The sequence below is a fragment of the Orbicella faveolata genome, unplaced genomic scaffold, assembly GCF_042242905.1.
Source record: "Orbicella faveolata isolate gen_17 unplaced genomic scaffold, um_ofav_v1 contig_2, whole genome shotgun sequence".
Lineage (NCBI taxonomy): Eukaryota > Metazoa > Cnidaria > Anthozoa > Scleractinia > Merulinidae > Orbicella > Orbicella faveolata.
The window spans coordinates 7,117,613-7,132,500 of NW_028301547.1; the positions used below are offsets into that span (position 1 = coordinate 7,117,613).

General features: G+C 39.4%; 2 protein-coding genes and 1 pseudogene across 7 annotated transcripts in view; 1 reads left to right on the forward strand and 2 right to left on the reverse strand.

Annotated features, from left to right (window-relative positions):
* Window positions 1-239: 239 nt before the first annotated feature.
* On the reverse strand, window positions 240-1,656 carry LOC149111756 (uncharacterized; annotated as a pseudogene).
* A 4,767-nt stretch (window positions 1,657-6,423) lies between these two features.
* On the reverse strand, window positions 6,424-8,109 carry LOC149111757 (uncharacterized). Of its 2 annotated transcripts, none has more exons than XM_089290280.1 (2): window positions 6,936-8,109; window positions 6,424-6,667 (listed from the first exon to the last, which is right to left on the reverse strand). In XM_089290280.1, the coding sequence occupies exons 1-2, from the start codon at window positions 7,448-7,450 to the stop codon at window positions 6,520-6,522; spliced, it is 663 nt and encodes a 220-aa protein (XP_089146406.1). In that variant the 5' UTR covers window positions 7,451-8,109; the 3' UTR covers window positions 6,424-6,519. The 2 variants fall into 2 exon arrangements, with proteins under 2 accessions (XP_089146406.1, XP_089146405.1); XM_089290279.1 differs by having other exon boundaries at window positions 6,424-6,673.
* Window positions 8,110-8,280: 171 nt separating this feature from the next.
* The window catches only part of LOC110049767 (uncharacterized), a 23,471-nt gene continuing 16,863 nt past the window's right edge, over window positions 8,281-14,888 (forward strand). For all 5 annotated transcript variants that reach the window (XM_089289243.1, XM_089289244.1, XM_089289241.1 and 2 more), the window contains exons 1-3: window positions 8,281-8,448; window positions 8,638-8,684; window positions 13,729-13,791. The gene's annotated coding sequence lies outside the window, so the exon portion shown is untranslated. The remainder of the gene's footprint in view (window positions 8,449-8,637; window positions 8,685-13,728; window positions 13,792-14,888) is intronic.

Consider the following 14,888-nt stretch of genomic DNA (forward strand, 5'->3'; position numbering starts at 1 on the left):
TTGCTTTATGATATAAATTTTACACGCGCAAAACAGTAAAGCACGCTTTTTCTATGTTGTATATTCTGATAAAACATGGGCTGTTGACCAATCATAGCGCGCGCAGGGTCCCATCTATATTATAATGGCTAATATAATTATTGCATGTAAGGATGTTGAATCCGTGTACACAACAACGTGATTATTTAAGAGTTAAAAGTTCACATTTTAGTACACTGTAACTAACGATAACTATCATTTTAAATATATTTCTCCCTAACAAACAACAAATTATATGTTTGTAAATGTATATGTTTGTAAATGTATATGTACAGATGACAGGTGTTTCTTCTCTCCAGCGATTACTGATGGTTTAGTCACGAGACGTTTAACCCGGTCGTACAGACACTTCACAATACCGCGCTTTACTGACTGAGTGTGGTGTGAATCATACGCTAGGAACTGATGAATAGGTGTTCACTTCCTGTAGACACCGCTGGTAAGGCGGCCATTTGTTCCTCTGTAAACTGACGTGTCGAGAAAGGCGATGTTGCTGTTATTCTCGATCTCCATGGTGAAACGGGTTGATGGTTGTTGACTGTTTAGGTGTTGTAAGAAGACTTCCACCCTATCCCGATCTAGGATGGTGAAGGTGTCATGAACGTAGCGCTTCCAGATCTTAGGCTTGCAAGGTGCAGACTCTATTGCTTGTTCTTCAAATGTTTCCGGGCTCCCCATGGCTGCGCCGTCTCGTTCGTAAATCGATCCGTTATACTGGAAGTATGTACATCTTAATACAAAATCCAAGAGGTCCGCGATTAATACTTGAACTGGTGTTAGCGTCGTGCGGTCAGCCAGGTCTGCGTCACTCTCCATCTTCCGTAGCCCGGCTTGTACTCGATAGGTACGTTGGTAAACAGCGACTAGCCTCTATGTCGAAGGGCACCATGATCTCGTGTTCCTGGATCTTTTCACTACCAATGGTGGATGCCAGGTGAGCTGAGTTTTTCACTGTGAAGTTCGAGTTGCCTGTTAGAGGAGATACAATTTTAGCCAAGAAAGCAGGCAAATTGTATACAAAGGTGTTGACACATGACACAATTGGTCTAAGCGGTGTGTCGGCCTTGTGGATCTCAGGTAAACCATTTATCCTAGGTGGTTGTTTGTGTAGGGGTCTGATCTTGTTATAAAAAAACTCTGATATGTGTCCATTCCGCTTCAGGGTCAGCACCTTCTCGGATAGTTTCCGGGTCAACCGGTCTGTCGGGTCTTTGTTAGGAGCTGATACGGTCCTGAGTCAATTAGCGGTGACCTTTTGGCGTGGTATATGTCAGCGTCCAAGATTACTCTGGTGCGACCTTTATCAGCCAGAAGGACCATGGTGGAGTTGTCCTCTTTTAGGCTTTTAAGGGTCTCCTGCTGTTCCTTCGTGGTGTTAGGCGTGGCTGGTCGTGCCCGTTGAAGGATGGTGTTGACAGCTCTCCTGACTGTGTCTACTCGTTCCGTATCGAGTGGTCTGACTGCTAATTCAATGGTGATAATCTTGGTGGTTGGCACGCTCGCAGGAGTCACGACAAAATTCAGACCTTTCTTCAGTAAGGACACCTCAGCCTTGCTAAGTGTCCTACAAGTTGATAACCCACTTAGCCCGGCCTTCGTGATGTAAATGGTGTCACGTAGTCAGTCAAACTTATCGCCCGAAGAGGACTAGCAATAAGCAGTCGAAACGTCGCGATCTACATCTCAAGTGACTGCATCGTGAGACAAACGATAAAACACTTTATTATTGCATCTAACACGACGAACAACAACATCCTTTTCCTCGACATATTTTGAAAATGAAACTGTTTCCCGCCAAATGCCATGAGCGGGCAACATTGCGAAAACTATGACGTCAAACGGGAAACAGTTCACTGTTACCCGCGAAAAGTTAACCGCTGTTGCACGTCATTTGTCTATAAAGTGATTATTTGTTTTCGACTGGTTTGACCCATTTGTTTTGCTATATAACAATTCACTTGATGACTGGTCCCTTGAGGAACAGTAAATTTTGTTTCCCTCAAATCTCAATGATTGCTGATGACCATCAGCTCTACGCATCAAATATGGACGCAAAGAAAGCGGAATTAACTCATGCACGAGTAAGGCTAGCCTCTCAGTGATATACGGAAAATTCACTTCTTGCAAACAAAGATAAATTTCTGACAATGACACTAAATGCAAATAAGGAGGAAGCAGTGTCAGTCACTATTACCCTTGATTGCACAGCACTGATAGAGCCCACTAATCTTATGGAACTCTTGGGTGTTATTATAGACGATAAACTTAATTTTACAGAACATGTTAAATCAATTGTGGTTAAGGCAGGGAGACTTGCCGGTGTCATAATGCGCTTAAGAAATCTGAAAATTGTGTTTAGAATTTTAGACATATTTAAAGTTTGTATGTAGTTGTATAGGTAGAAATTATTATATTCTAGTCCGTATTTTAAAATATAAATGGAATTCTAGATTTGGATATATATTGTAACAAGTGATAGGTAATTTTAACTTAACTTAACTTAACTCAACTTGATTTATTAGTAATTTTATTGGGAGTGTCTCGGATTAGTCGGCCTCCGGGCGGACTAGAAGGTTTAGACATTTAAATAAAGTTTATTGATTGATTGATTGATTGATTGATTGATTGATTGATGTCATTCCAGAGAAAGTCAAGCTTCAGCTTTAGAAGTTAGCAATTTTATTGCTCTGTTATATGGCACTCCATTAAACCTTTGGATACACGTAAACTAGTGGAGAGGATCCAAGAAAAGGCACTTAGAGCTATCTACCGCAACACAGCTTCAAGTTATGAAAAACTGCTGACTACTGCTGGATTGCCAACATTGTTAAATCGGAGACTCCAGGTTATAGAAATTTTAACGTTTAAAGTTAAGAACAACTTATGACCACAGTATATAATCGATCTTTTTAAAAGACAACAAAGCAACCTCAATTTGAGAAATGCAGACTTTGTGATTAATGATTCCAAGATTCAAGACAGTGACTTATGGAAAACATTCAGTGTAGTATTTGGGTTTAAAACTATGGGCCGGACTTCCTAATCATGTTAAATCATTCATTTTAAAGAATTTTAAAAATAACATCAGGTAAAGGGATTTAAACATTTTAATTAATGAAAGCAGTGGTGCAAATGTCATATGTGTTCAACTTGACTACTTTCTTCATTCTTATCATTCTTAGTTAACTTTATTTGTAACTTTATTCACTTTTGTATCCTTATTTTGATAGATAGGGTTTTATCTTGTAAATAATTATAGTGTTTAGAAATTGAATTTGTACATAGTCCTGATAAGTGTAGCTCGCTTTAGGTGTCTCCAATTAGCAGCAAAACTAAATCTCGTTGACACGTAAATAAAGTTGTTATCTTAGTTTATTATCTTACCGAGAGCCTGGAACAGGCCACAAAACAGTCAATCTGCCTTAAAGCAGGCCAATAGGAGTTTTTAGTGTCTTTGGGTATGAAATCATTCTAAAGAATAAGGTAATCTGATTTTTTTCTGTTCCACATGATTTACAAGTATGAAAGGGGTGTTTCACAATCAAGGTATAGAGTCGTTAAGTTGTTGGTTTCTTTTTTGTATTCTATGCCCTTTAAGTGCCTCAGGTGTCTGAAAAATTGTTGTCCGCAGTCCATGTTCTTATCAAAACAAGTCCATGTCTAGCAGAAGTTGAAAATTTCACTGCTATAAGTCTTTAACAGTAAAGTACACTAAAAACACTTCATAATGAGGGATCCTTCTGTTATGTCTGATCAATATTCTTCATAGTCATTGTAACAGAGGTGTCCACAGAATATTAGTAACCTCCGTTACTTCACAAATGGAACAAACCTAAGCGATTGAAATCAGTAAAGACTATCGGATCTGTGATCGTGGAATTGCTTCTTGCTATTTAAATCATTAATCGACTTATGAACACTAACCACGGATCCTACATTTCAAAAGTAACGTTTTTTTCCTTTAAGCCCAGTAGAGAGGAGGGTTATGGATAAGAGGGCAACCTCCGTTACCTAAATATTTCTGCTTTACGTTTTAGCCATAGTGCTTAAGTTTTAATATAATACAGATGACCTTGAAACTATGTCGTTTTCAGAAAATCATTCCATTTGAACTAATTTTCTTGAAAATATTGAATATTAATCAGACAAATAGTAACCTCTTTTATCGAGTGTTACAGTAACCTCCTTTACCAGGTGTTAAGTAACGTAATGCTGTTTGAAATAAGTTAAGAATTGACAGAGATAACAACCAATGAATGGCGATACCAGTGTAACCTTCCTGCAAAGGTCTCCAAAGCAAGTTAGTTTGCTGAAAAAGGCTGTAACACCTGATGCCTTTTCTGGCCATAATTGAGCCTCCTTTTCCCCCCGGACGATCAAAGCAACAGTAAAGGCTGACTGATGAGACTGTTGCAATGACCGAGAACCTGTTTACAAAGCATTAATCCAATATGCAACTTTACCAGGTCCGAATGTAAATGTTTATGACTAAGTAACTTCCGTCACCATTTCTGTTATGTGACTAACAATAATATTGGCATTTACATAAACAGCTTAATCCAAAGTTTTTTTTAAATTTTACCCAAGACGTAACATTTACCAGTTATATTTATCGACAACAGTTAACGTCAAGTGCAAGTGTACCCATAATGTATGAGAAAGTTATTGATAGTTTGTTTTGATAAACAGTTTAAACATCTTCACTGACTTTTGTATTACACTTAGTTTATAGATTCATCTGTCGAAGGAAAGCAAACATATGCTCAGATAAAAAGACACGAAAAATAGCTTGTTTTCATTATGCCGTGTAACCTCCGTTACCACAACCATTACCATTACAAAAGGTTCCCAACGGTAATAAGTGAATTCATTGAAGAAGTGTGTGATTGAAGTTGATTCATATATCGACACAGATACTATCAAAGGAAAAATAATGCATGTAGATCTTCTCTTGAAGTAATTAAAGGAAAACAAAGTATTTTGGACCTTTTTTCCTTAATTTTCCCTATTGTAAACTATGATCTCTTTGAAAGCTTAAAAAGGTAAAAAACGTGAACAAATTATGCTGATTTTACCGTCAAAATGCAAAGAAACCTTACATAAGCGTATGATTAAAATAAATTACACTGGTTTATGACATACCCTGCCCTGGACAATTTTCATAAAGGAGACGTCTTAAAATTTGTCCCTAATTTAACAAGTAGGACCCTATCAGTTGAAAGGCCATACATTTTTCCCTTCAACACATCACATGGCAATATTTTTCACAAATGTTTCCTGACATTGTACCAAATCTAAAAAAAAAGCTTGTTCAAGCCCTTAGATTGCATCAGTTTCTTTTCACTTTGCTGTTTCAGGCGGATTGGCTGAAAAACATCCACGCAACGCCCATGGTTACATCCGTGAAAGGAATGGATTCCACCTGTAAAAATAACTTGAGAGGGATTACCCTGGGAACAAGGCCCTTATTGGATCAACTCTCTTACTCCTCATTCTCTCTTGTGTCTGAATGGGTTAAAAAGGATAATGATTAATTCACGGTTCACAAGTCTTAAGCTATCCTATTCCGGTTTTTATGCACTTGTCCCTCTGGGACAGTCGTGAGTTTATAGCTCGTTTTGTTAACATTGACTGCTGGTGTCATGGTGTTTGGCCGTGTAGACATCACGCTTCCGCACATGCACATAGCCGGAGAGACTCCAAGTAAACAATCACACAACAACCATGGTTACATTCGTGGAAGAACTAAATAACAAGCTTGGGAATTATGGCGCGTTTTCAGGGTCAAAATAAAAACTAACTTTTCCACCTTTCCTTACCTGCTAAGTAAAATATCTGTCATTTCCTGTCTTTGAAATTAGACAGTACGCATCTCTTTTGACCTCCGAAACAATACATTCCACGTTTCCTGAATACTAAAATCATAACATCCGGCATATTTTGACCTTTGAACAAAATTCTCCGCGTTTCCTGACTTCTCTCGAATTTTAAGTCCGGCATGTTCTGACTTTCAATGTAATTAGTTACCAAATACCGTACTACTTAGTTTAAACATCTCAACTAAACATCCCATGCCGGCACCTGACAAGCCATTTAGTTCATAATGAAATCTCGCTGCTGAGCCGACATTCTGATTTGCAAAATTTGTAAATGCGCGTTTTCTGACTTCTCGATTCTACCAGGCGTCTTTTCCGCGTAGGCGTGGATCCAACAATAATACACATAACATGTGATCAGGGTTTTCAAATTGAAATAAAGTAGCAGGAGGAAATCATAAAGTAGGCGGCAGACTCTAGGGTCATGATGTAGAGGAGCGCCGGAATGGCTTACCTCCTCCTGCACGGGGGGAGGGGGGGGGGGGAGGGCAATGGGATGAAGACCGTGGAAAATTTGAAAATCTATTTGTCTTGAGAAGCATTTTGATGACTGAAAAGTGCTTTTGTTGGAGGCTACTGTACACTTTATTTTAACAAGGGTTTATTAAAAATTCCTTGAGGGGAGTCCATATTCTACCACTGCTTGTTGGAAAAGGCCAAGAACAGTAGCTGCGGTATTCTTTGTTCCAGCTCTAAGATATACTGGAAATCTTGTGCATCCATCAACTCCACCATGCACTACAATCTTCCATCTGAAACTTAAAATACATGAGTCCATACTTTGCTGTCCTTTCATGGATTCTGTCCTCACTACCAACAACTAGTCTCCTTCGTAGCCGTTTTTTGGGTGTCACGCAACGCTTCTTTGGAGAGAGCGTTGCGTGACATCCCCCCACCCCCCCCCCCCCCCCCAAAAAAAACCGGCTGGGAAGGAGACTAACCAACAACCACCTGTATTAGAAACTAGGCGCAGTAAATCTGAATAAATTTTATTTATAATCAATTACGAATAAGGTTCACCTGATCAATTTATGATTCCCGTCTATGTGCCATGTGCCACAGTACACAGCTCTTGGTGTAAGGAATAGCCATCTCACTGCAAGTCCCTCCGGATCCGTTCTTTGCATGCATTCTCGGGCTCTCATCTGGGGTACATTTATATTGCGAAACACTAGCTGCGATTGGACCCTCCGATATCCCGCATCTGGAAAATCCCTACGAAAGGATCTTACCATGTTATCAAGGTCATCATCACTAATGGTTGTCGTCCTGTCAGTAATGGAGATATTGTACTCCCGCATACGTCTTTTTATGGTACTCTCACTCACACCAAGGGCTCTGGACATGTCGGGTAAGTTGATTTCATAATCGGCAAGATATTGCAGCTGCTCCCGTGGAATCTCGAACCTAGGACGCCCAACCGTTCTAGGCTGGTTTGCTACTGCTGGGGAGGAATGATACCAATTCCGCTCTACCTCCGACAACATTCGCGTCACAGTGGCGAGTGAGGGTCGAACTGTATCAAACACCTGCATGTTGTCAGCAAGTCGAACCAAATGGCGAGAAATTTGTTCCAATCGGAACAGAACATAATCAGCCACATCTTCACTAACTGTGTCCTGTTGAAGTCTCCTTGCAAGGTCGAATGATGTATGGCGAAGACTGCTCAAGAATTGCTCTTATGCCGTCGACACCATTAATAAATCCAAGGGAAAACCCCCGGCCCCCTTGGGTCCTGGCACTAGGTTTGCATCAGGGGATCCAGGCTTGCGCGGAAAAGACGCCTGGTAGAATCGAGAAGTCAGAAAACGCGCATTTACAAATTTTGCAAATCAGAATGTCGGCTCAGCAGCGAGATTTCATTACGAACTAAATTGCTTGTCAGGTGTCAGTATGGGATGTTACGTTGAGATATTTAAACTAAATATTACGACATTTGGTAACTAATTACATTGAAAGTCAGAACATGCCGGACTTAAAATTCGAGAGAAGTCAGGAAACGCGGAGAATTTTGTTCAAAGGTCAAAATATGCCGGATGTTATGATTTTAGTATTCAGGAAACGCGGAATGTATTGTTTCGGAGGTCAAAAGAGATGCGTACTGTCTAATTTCAAAGACAGGAAATGACAGACATTTTACTTAGCAGGTAAGGAAAGGTGGAAAAGTTAGTTTTTAATTTTGACCCTGAAAACGCGCCATAGGGAATAAGGCGTCTGCTGGATTAACTCTCTTACTATTCATCCTCCCTTCTGCATAGGTTGGTAAGGATGATAATTAATCCACGGTTCAGAAGTCCATTCCATATTACATTCCAGATTGTATCCCCTGGCTTGAGGGCGCTGTGTCTTCTGGGACATTCTTGCTCTTGATTTACGCTCTAATTGATTTATGATTTATGACACTGACATTCTAACTCTTGATTTATGGTTGCATCTTGACATCTTGAGCTGTGACAGTGCATTTTTGGCTTCTTCTTCTTCTTCTTCTTCTTCTTCAAATAAAGGAGTGAAATTCAAGTTATTTTGCTGCGTGGTTAGTTTATAAACATTCATTTACACATTTTCTAACAGTGCGATTGTATTTCTTTAGTTTTTAACGACTCGTTGATCTGTTAAATGCAGAAAGCTAAGATCACTTCTGCTTTAGAAATTGCTGTGCTTTCAGTTCATAGACTTTGAAAGAAACTTTCGTCATTTACGAGCGTTGTTGTTATCTTCACAGTTCCCAGATTCAAGATGTGATGTTTCCTCGATTAATTCTTACTTCAGGTAAGCATGTTAGGAAAAGTGTGGATTAGGGTCCAGTGAAACTCAAGCTAGCTATAAACATGTAGTTGGTTATTCAGCGCAGTGCACGTATATTGTTTTAGAGAGTAGTTATGTCAACAAGATAGGTTGGGTTTGCAAACCAAATGTTGATTAGATTGTTCAAATTGTAAAAGATATGAACTTGCAATTTGAGATAAACAGTGATTTATATTATTAAGTTGCACTTTGAACTTTAGAAAATGAAGTTGGTAACTTCAGGTATATTTTCAAGAAACTCTCTGAAATATTATTAAATTGTTTTCCTCAATACTTTGAAATCTAGTATTCAAATCTTCACTCTATTTAAAAAAATGTTTTTTTATCCTAGTAAATCACAACTTTTTTGGTTAAAATCTACTCATCCACATTATCCACACTTGAAATAGGGTTGAACTACTAAGTCTAAGAGGAAGTGGCTATTTAACCGCGCGGCCATGGGCCGAGCGCGGTTCTAGGTTTACCCGTGGTTTATTTTTTTTTTTTTTTTGTCGGTGACCAGACGCAGACCTCCGCTCGGCCAAACTTTGAGTCACGCAACGTGTGATGTTTTTCCGCCAGAAGCTGTTAAAACATAAATACACGGACAATTTTATGGATATTGTTTTCTTTTTTGTAGGTAAAATATATTTTCTTTTCGTTTTATCAAAGCGTTGGATTTAAACGGAATAATAAATACGCTGAAAAAAGGTATTACGTCAGCCATGGAATGCGCTGACGTTGCAGCTTTCACTTTCGCTACGTGACAAATACGATCGTGTTTACCTTGCAAGTTTATTTCGGCAGAAGCGACGGTCATTAATTTATTTGTAATTTTGTGAGTATTTCTTGTGGTTTTAGGCAAATGAAGTAAATTCTTTGGCTGTTTCATCGCAGCGAGTTCATAGATCGGAAGGAAAATTAAATATTTGCAAGGCAAGTAAAGAACTCGTCAGAACGTGCAAGGATTACGTCATTGGTAGGGAAATAACCACCGTACTAAAGATAGCCGTGGATAACGCAATTCTTCAATTATGTGACTTGTGTGACTTCTTTGCTAGCCCTTTACTCAAGGGAAAAAACAATTTAATTTAATCGTGACTTTTAAGAAAGAAAGCTGTTGTTAATAGTGTTCGTATCTTCATGCCCATACATATCCCGAAGAAAGTTCCAGATTAAGACTATTACGTCATCGGAGATTTCACACCGGTTACGACTGATGGTGCAACAATACAGTTTGTGTTGATCAAGTGCTGTGATGTCTACAGCACTACGTTGCAACTGTAGTGCTAAGAAAACAGTTAAATTTTAAAAGCGCGGTTATAAGATCGAACAGATCTTCTTGTTCTAGTGTAAAGTCTCTTAAGGCATTGGGTTATATCCTTATTATGTTAGTGTCATGACACTTTCTTAAGTAATGCACCCTTAGTAAAGAGGCCCTGTTAGGGGGGGTATCCGTGTCCCCTGTCTGAAATTCGTCACCAGCCATGTCGGCATTTTGCAAGATTCCTATGTCGCCTGTCGGAATTTCGTCTCAGAGGAGTTGGGTCGGGAAATTTGACTTTGTTCGATTAAAACGAAGCTACACGTATAACACATCGTAATACCTTTGTTTATTAAAAAAAAAAACCCGACACAGTACTCTCAAGTCTCACGCATTGAGCATGAGGCTCACGCAAACAAATTCAATCTTGCGCTCTCACGCTGAAACTATTCTTTCTCCCGCATTGAAGGTTCCTTGCTGTTTTAGTCAATACATATATAATTAAGTATCTCTTTGGATATAATTTACTTCTTGCATGCTTTGCACTTGCTTCGAACACTTTTCAGCACTAGGAATTCTTATGCACAGTGAGCATTTCTCTGGTCAGTGGGTCTAATGATTACTTTAAGGTTACTTTTAAAGCATCACATTTCGACTCAGAATGAAGGAAAAGACTTCTTAGCTACTTCAATTTTTCAAAATTTTCTAAGGGGCTGGGGGCATGCTGGGGGGCATATTGGTGGCATGCTTTCTAAGGGCTTGGGCATGCTTTTGAGCACTGAAGTTGCTAACCTCCTAAGAGATGTGGGGTATGCTCCCCCGGGAAATTTTGAAATTTAGATGTTTGGAATTGCTATTTTCAGCCATTTTCCAGTCAGTATTTGGACCTAAAGTACAATCGAACCTATGACTATTTTCACCATGTTTATGTTTAACAACCGTTCTTGAGCTCAAAATCTCAACGGCCTCACTCAGATAATCTCTCCATCTATAATCTTCCTTCGAATTTGGCGTAACCCTTACTTTCTGCTGAAGATGAGAAGACCTTGCCAGCTTTCCCCTGTCTCTCTTTTCCTTCCATAATGCCATTTGTTGATAATACAACTTCATATTTTTTTACTGGTGACCCACTGATAAAAATATGAAGCAGACTTTCAAAGATCTCTTTCCTTTTTCCTTAAGTGTGTTTTTAGGCATTTTAGGCCACTTCTCTCTCAGCTGAGAGTGAGAAAAAATACTCAGCAATGACGTTTTGGCATATATATAAGAAAGCCTGTGTTTCACGACCCGTCGGCATCGCACATGAGAGAGGAAAACACTTTTAAAACTCTGGAAATGCGTCTTCACTTTGACTCAGATGTTTAAAACAATCACTGCATTCTCAGTTCCGAAATTCATTGTTGGTCTATCTTGCCATTGCTGTCGCTTTCTCTATTTCACTGGAGTAGTCTGTCGTTCGTCGCCAATTCATAGCTCTCATGTCGCCATTTCAAGGCCGTGTCGCTTGTCAGAATTTACCCCTAACAGGGCCTCAGTAAAGGGTGGTTTCCTTTTTTAAGGGTAGAAAATTCGGATTATGTGTACTTAAGGCATCTGTCAGCCGAGTATTGCTCGATACTATCGACCGATATGTCAACTAACTCATGGCCGACATAGCGACCGATACTCGGTCGATATGTTGACTGACACTCGACGGACAGGCATGTCGTCTGACACTCGGCTGATACTTCGCCAACACTCGGCCGACACTTGACCGATACTTCTTCAACACTCAGCCAACACTACGCTCATTTGGGCGGCTCTTGTTTCTGACTTCTATCTTCTCTGCTCAAATATTATATAATCTTCTCTAGCCCTTTGAGAGTGTCTTTCGGCGGCCCTCGTCCATTTTTTACTTTTCATACTGGCGACATTCTTCTATCTCAAAGACTGTTTTTTCCAGCTATGCTTGTCGAGATCTCAAGTTGCAATAGATATGTATTCGAAATTACAGCAGTTTGAGCTGCATCCTTGCTCTATCAACATGTGAGCATAGACGGTAGAGACTCTTCTTTCGCGCCTCCTGTGGGGAGACGGCTGCTATGTCAGCAAAACAACAGTTAACAGTACACCGGTACCACCAACAGTCGACCATTACACCACCAAAAGTCAACCGATACACCAGCAACTGTTGATTGTAACATGTCAGTCGAGGTGTTGGCCTAGTGTTGACCGACATAACGACCGATAGTGTCGACCAACGGTCTTTTGACTTGACACAACACTCTGCCAACTCTCGGTTGACATATTGACCGCGTATCGGCTGATATGTCGACCGACTGTCAGTCAATATATGGGGCGATAGTATGGGCTGATAGTATTGGCCGATACTCGACCAATGGATGCCTTAAGTACACATGATCCAAAAATTCTTGTCTGAGAAGTCAATCCTAGTTTTAGGGAGACTGTTACTTTAAAATGAGACAAAAGACTTAGAAGCAGGGAAAAAGCCTACTTTTAGTGTGAAACTTCTTCAGCTTAGAGCATTTCACCAGCTCAAGGTGGCTCCCTATAGTTTTATGATCGTACCTGCGCTTAGCACAAAAGAAAGGTCAAGTAATCTGCGCGCTGAAAGGAAAACGTCAGTGTTTTTCGAAATTTTATGACATCAACATGAGCACAAAAAGCAAAACTGACAGTGAATTTTCTCGCATTTCCTACAGTAAAATTCTGTAAAATTTGACAGACTGGTAATAAATATTTTACTTTAGTTGGAGCTCATTTTTCAGCAAAATCTATCTGACCAGTTTTTCTGCAGTGGTAAAAGACATAAATTTGCAAAAATCTAAAAAACTGCCAGTACAAACTCTACTTTTTTCGTGTTTAAAATCATATTCCACTGTATTCAATGTACCATAAAAATTTTGGAAAATTTCACCAAAGGAGATTCAAGAAAATCACAAATAAAGCCATAAAACACTAAACAACGCATTTGTTTGGGCATTTAGAATTCAACATTAAAAGCCAAGATTTTAACAGAGATGATAGTACATCAACATATCATCATTGCTTATTACATTTCATAAGTTTGAAAGGACTGGGTGTAAAAACGAATTCCAAAACAGCAATCAAAACATAACACTAACGTGTGCAACATGATAAATGATTACCCTATGGAGCCACCTTAAGAAGACTACATTTTGGTGTGAGGGTGTCTGCAATCGATTGAATTTGCCCTGACCTAAATGATTTGGTTTTTGTGTTGTTAAACCATGGACTATTTTGTGTCTTCATAGCACGCTATTTTGTTGAAGTCGTGTTTCCCATCAGGACCCCCATCGGGGCTCCCATTGGCTGTGTAGACCTGGAAATCATCTGTACAGCCAGTCTAGGCCGGGGTAATGAAATGTTGGTTTGTCAGGAGGGAGGAAAACTGGAGTGCCTAGAGACAAACCCTTGAAGCAAGGCCAGAATCAACAACAAACTGAACCCACAAATGACTAAGTTTACTGAGAACCCAGCAAAATGAACACAGTCCATTCATTTGGGACATGAACAAGCGATGAAACTGATGATCAGAAAATCAATTCAATTCATTTGATGAATCAATGCCAATCCATTTCCAGTTACTTAATTGGCGTAGATTGGCATTGGTCTATTGATGACCAACTGATAATCACTCAAAAGTGGTTGCTAATGTCATCAATAATTGTCATCACTGCGCTCTCTCCTTGCTTCTAATATCATTTTGATAATACAGTGTACATGTATTTAATTCTCACACAGGTCTCAAGGTGTGGAAGTCAAAGTCAGGATGTGAATATTAACATACTGCCTCTCATTTCTCAGGTATGAATTGATTGTAAACAGTTCAACAACTTCAATCAGGGCTACATGTCAATATCTGACAGCATAATTGTGACAAAAAAAAGAATCGAATCCGTTTATTTGTGATTGGACATTTAATGTTAGTTGAATGTTAATGTTACTTGGACCATTAATGTTACTTTAATGTAACAAGTTTAATTACGTTCACATATTGTAATGTGATCCTAATCCAGTCTGTATCGAGATTTTTTGGGAGGGATTTCTTCACTGATTTACCCCCCCTCAACAGCAGGGGCAAATTACATCATGAGCGCATGCATGAAGTAACGTATTCACCATATAGATTCGAAGAAAGTATGTAGATTTCTGCTGTTAAGCTGTATGTATTTTGACCAGCTCACCATCAACAACAATTAACTATAACCTGCGTCATCAGAAGAGAATGTTTTGTAACTTGGTGTTAGCAAATGGCCATGAGTTGTGATAAGAAAACAAATCTTCCATGTAGCTCGGCGAATGGCTATGATGACCCTTAGATCTGTGGTCAGAAAATAAGTTTTCCGATTTGTAGCTCAGCAAATTCATTGTGCCCATAATTACACAGGCAGTGAGGCCTGGGTTCAAATTTCGACTCTCTCTTTTTCCTCATTCAGCCACGAATTGCCATCTTGGTCTCTTAAGTGCATGCATCACCTGATGCGTAAAGTAGGGCAGAAGTTGTTGTCGTTTAAAGTTAACATGGATTCCACGATTTCTAGGGTAGTAACATCACATACAAACAAACAAACCATTTGCGATAGACCCACACTAAAAGACATTAAGTGTTTTGGGAATGGGTCGGTCTGCAAGCCTTACGATAGATCAATAGGAGCGCACATTTTCAGTGAATTTATCAAGAATCGCGTTGTACCAAAGGAGTTATCAACTGGGGCTATCAACTCTTCAACTTGATAAAAAGCATCTTCAGAAGCGTCATCGTATTTTTAGGCGTGATCATGAACCTAGTAGAATCCCAGCATGAACTCAATAACATCTGAGCAATTGTTTAAGAATGTATCTGTTGGAGTACACCTAAGTAAATCCTCTGAGACACTCCGTAAAAGTATAGTAACAGTACT

Bases quoted from the DNA above. Each gene is read 5' to 3' on its own strand.
- LOC149111757 (XM_089290279.1), bottom strand. From the start codon at position 7,450: ATGCAGGTGTTTGATACAGTTCGACCCTCACTCGCCACTGTGACGCGA. The intron at 6,674-6,935 runs GTGAACCTTATT...ATGTATTTTAAG, and splicing joins GGGAATCATAAATTGATCAG to TTTCAGATGGAAGATTGTAG.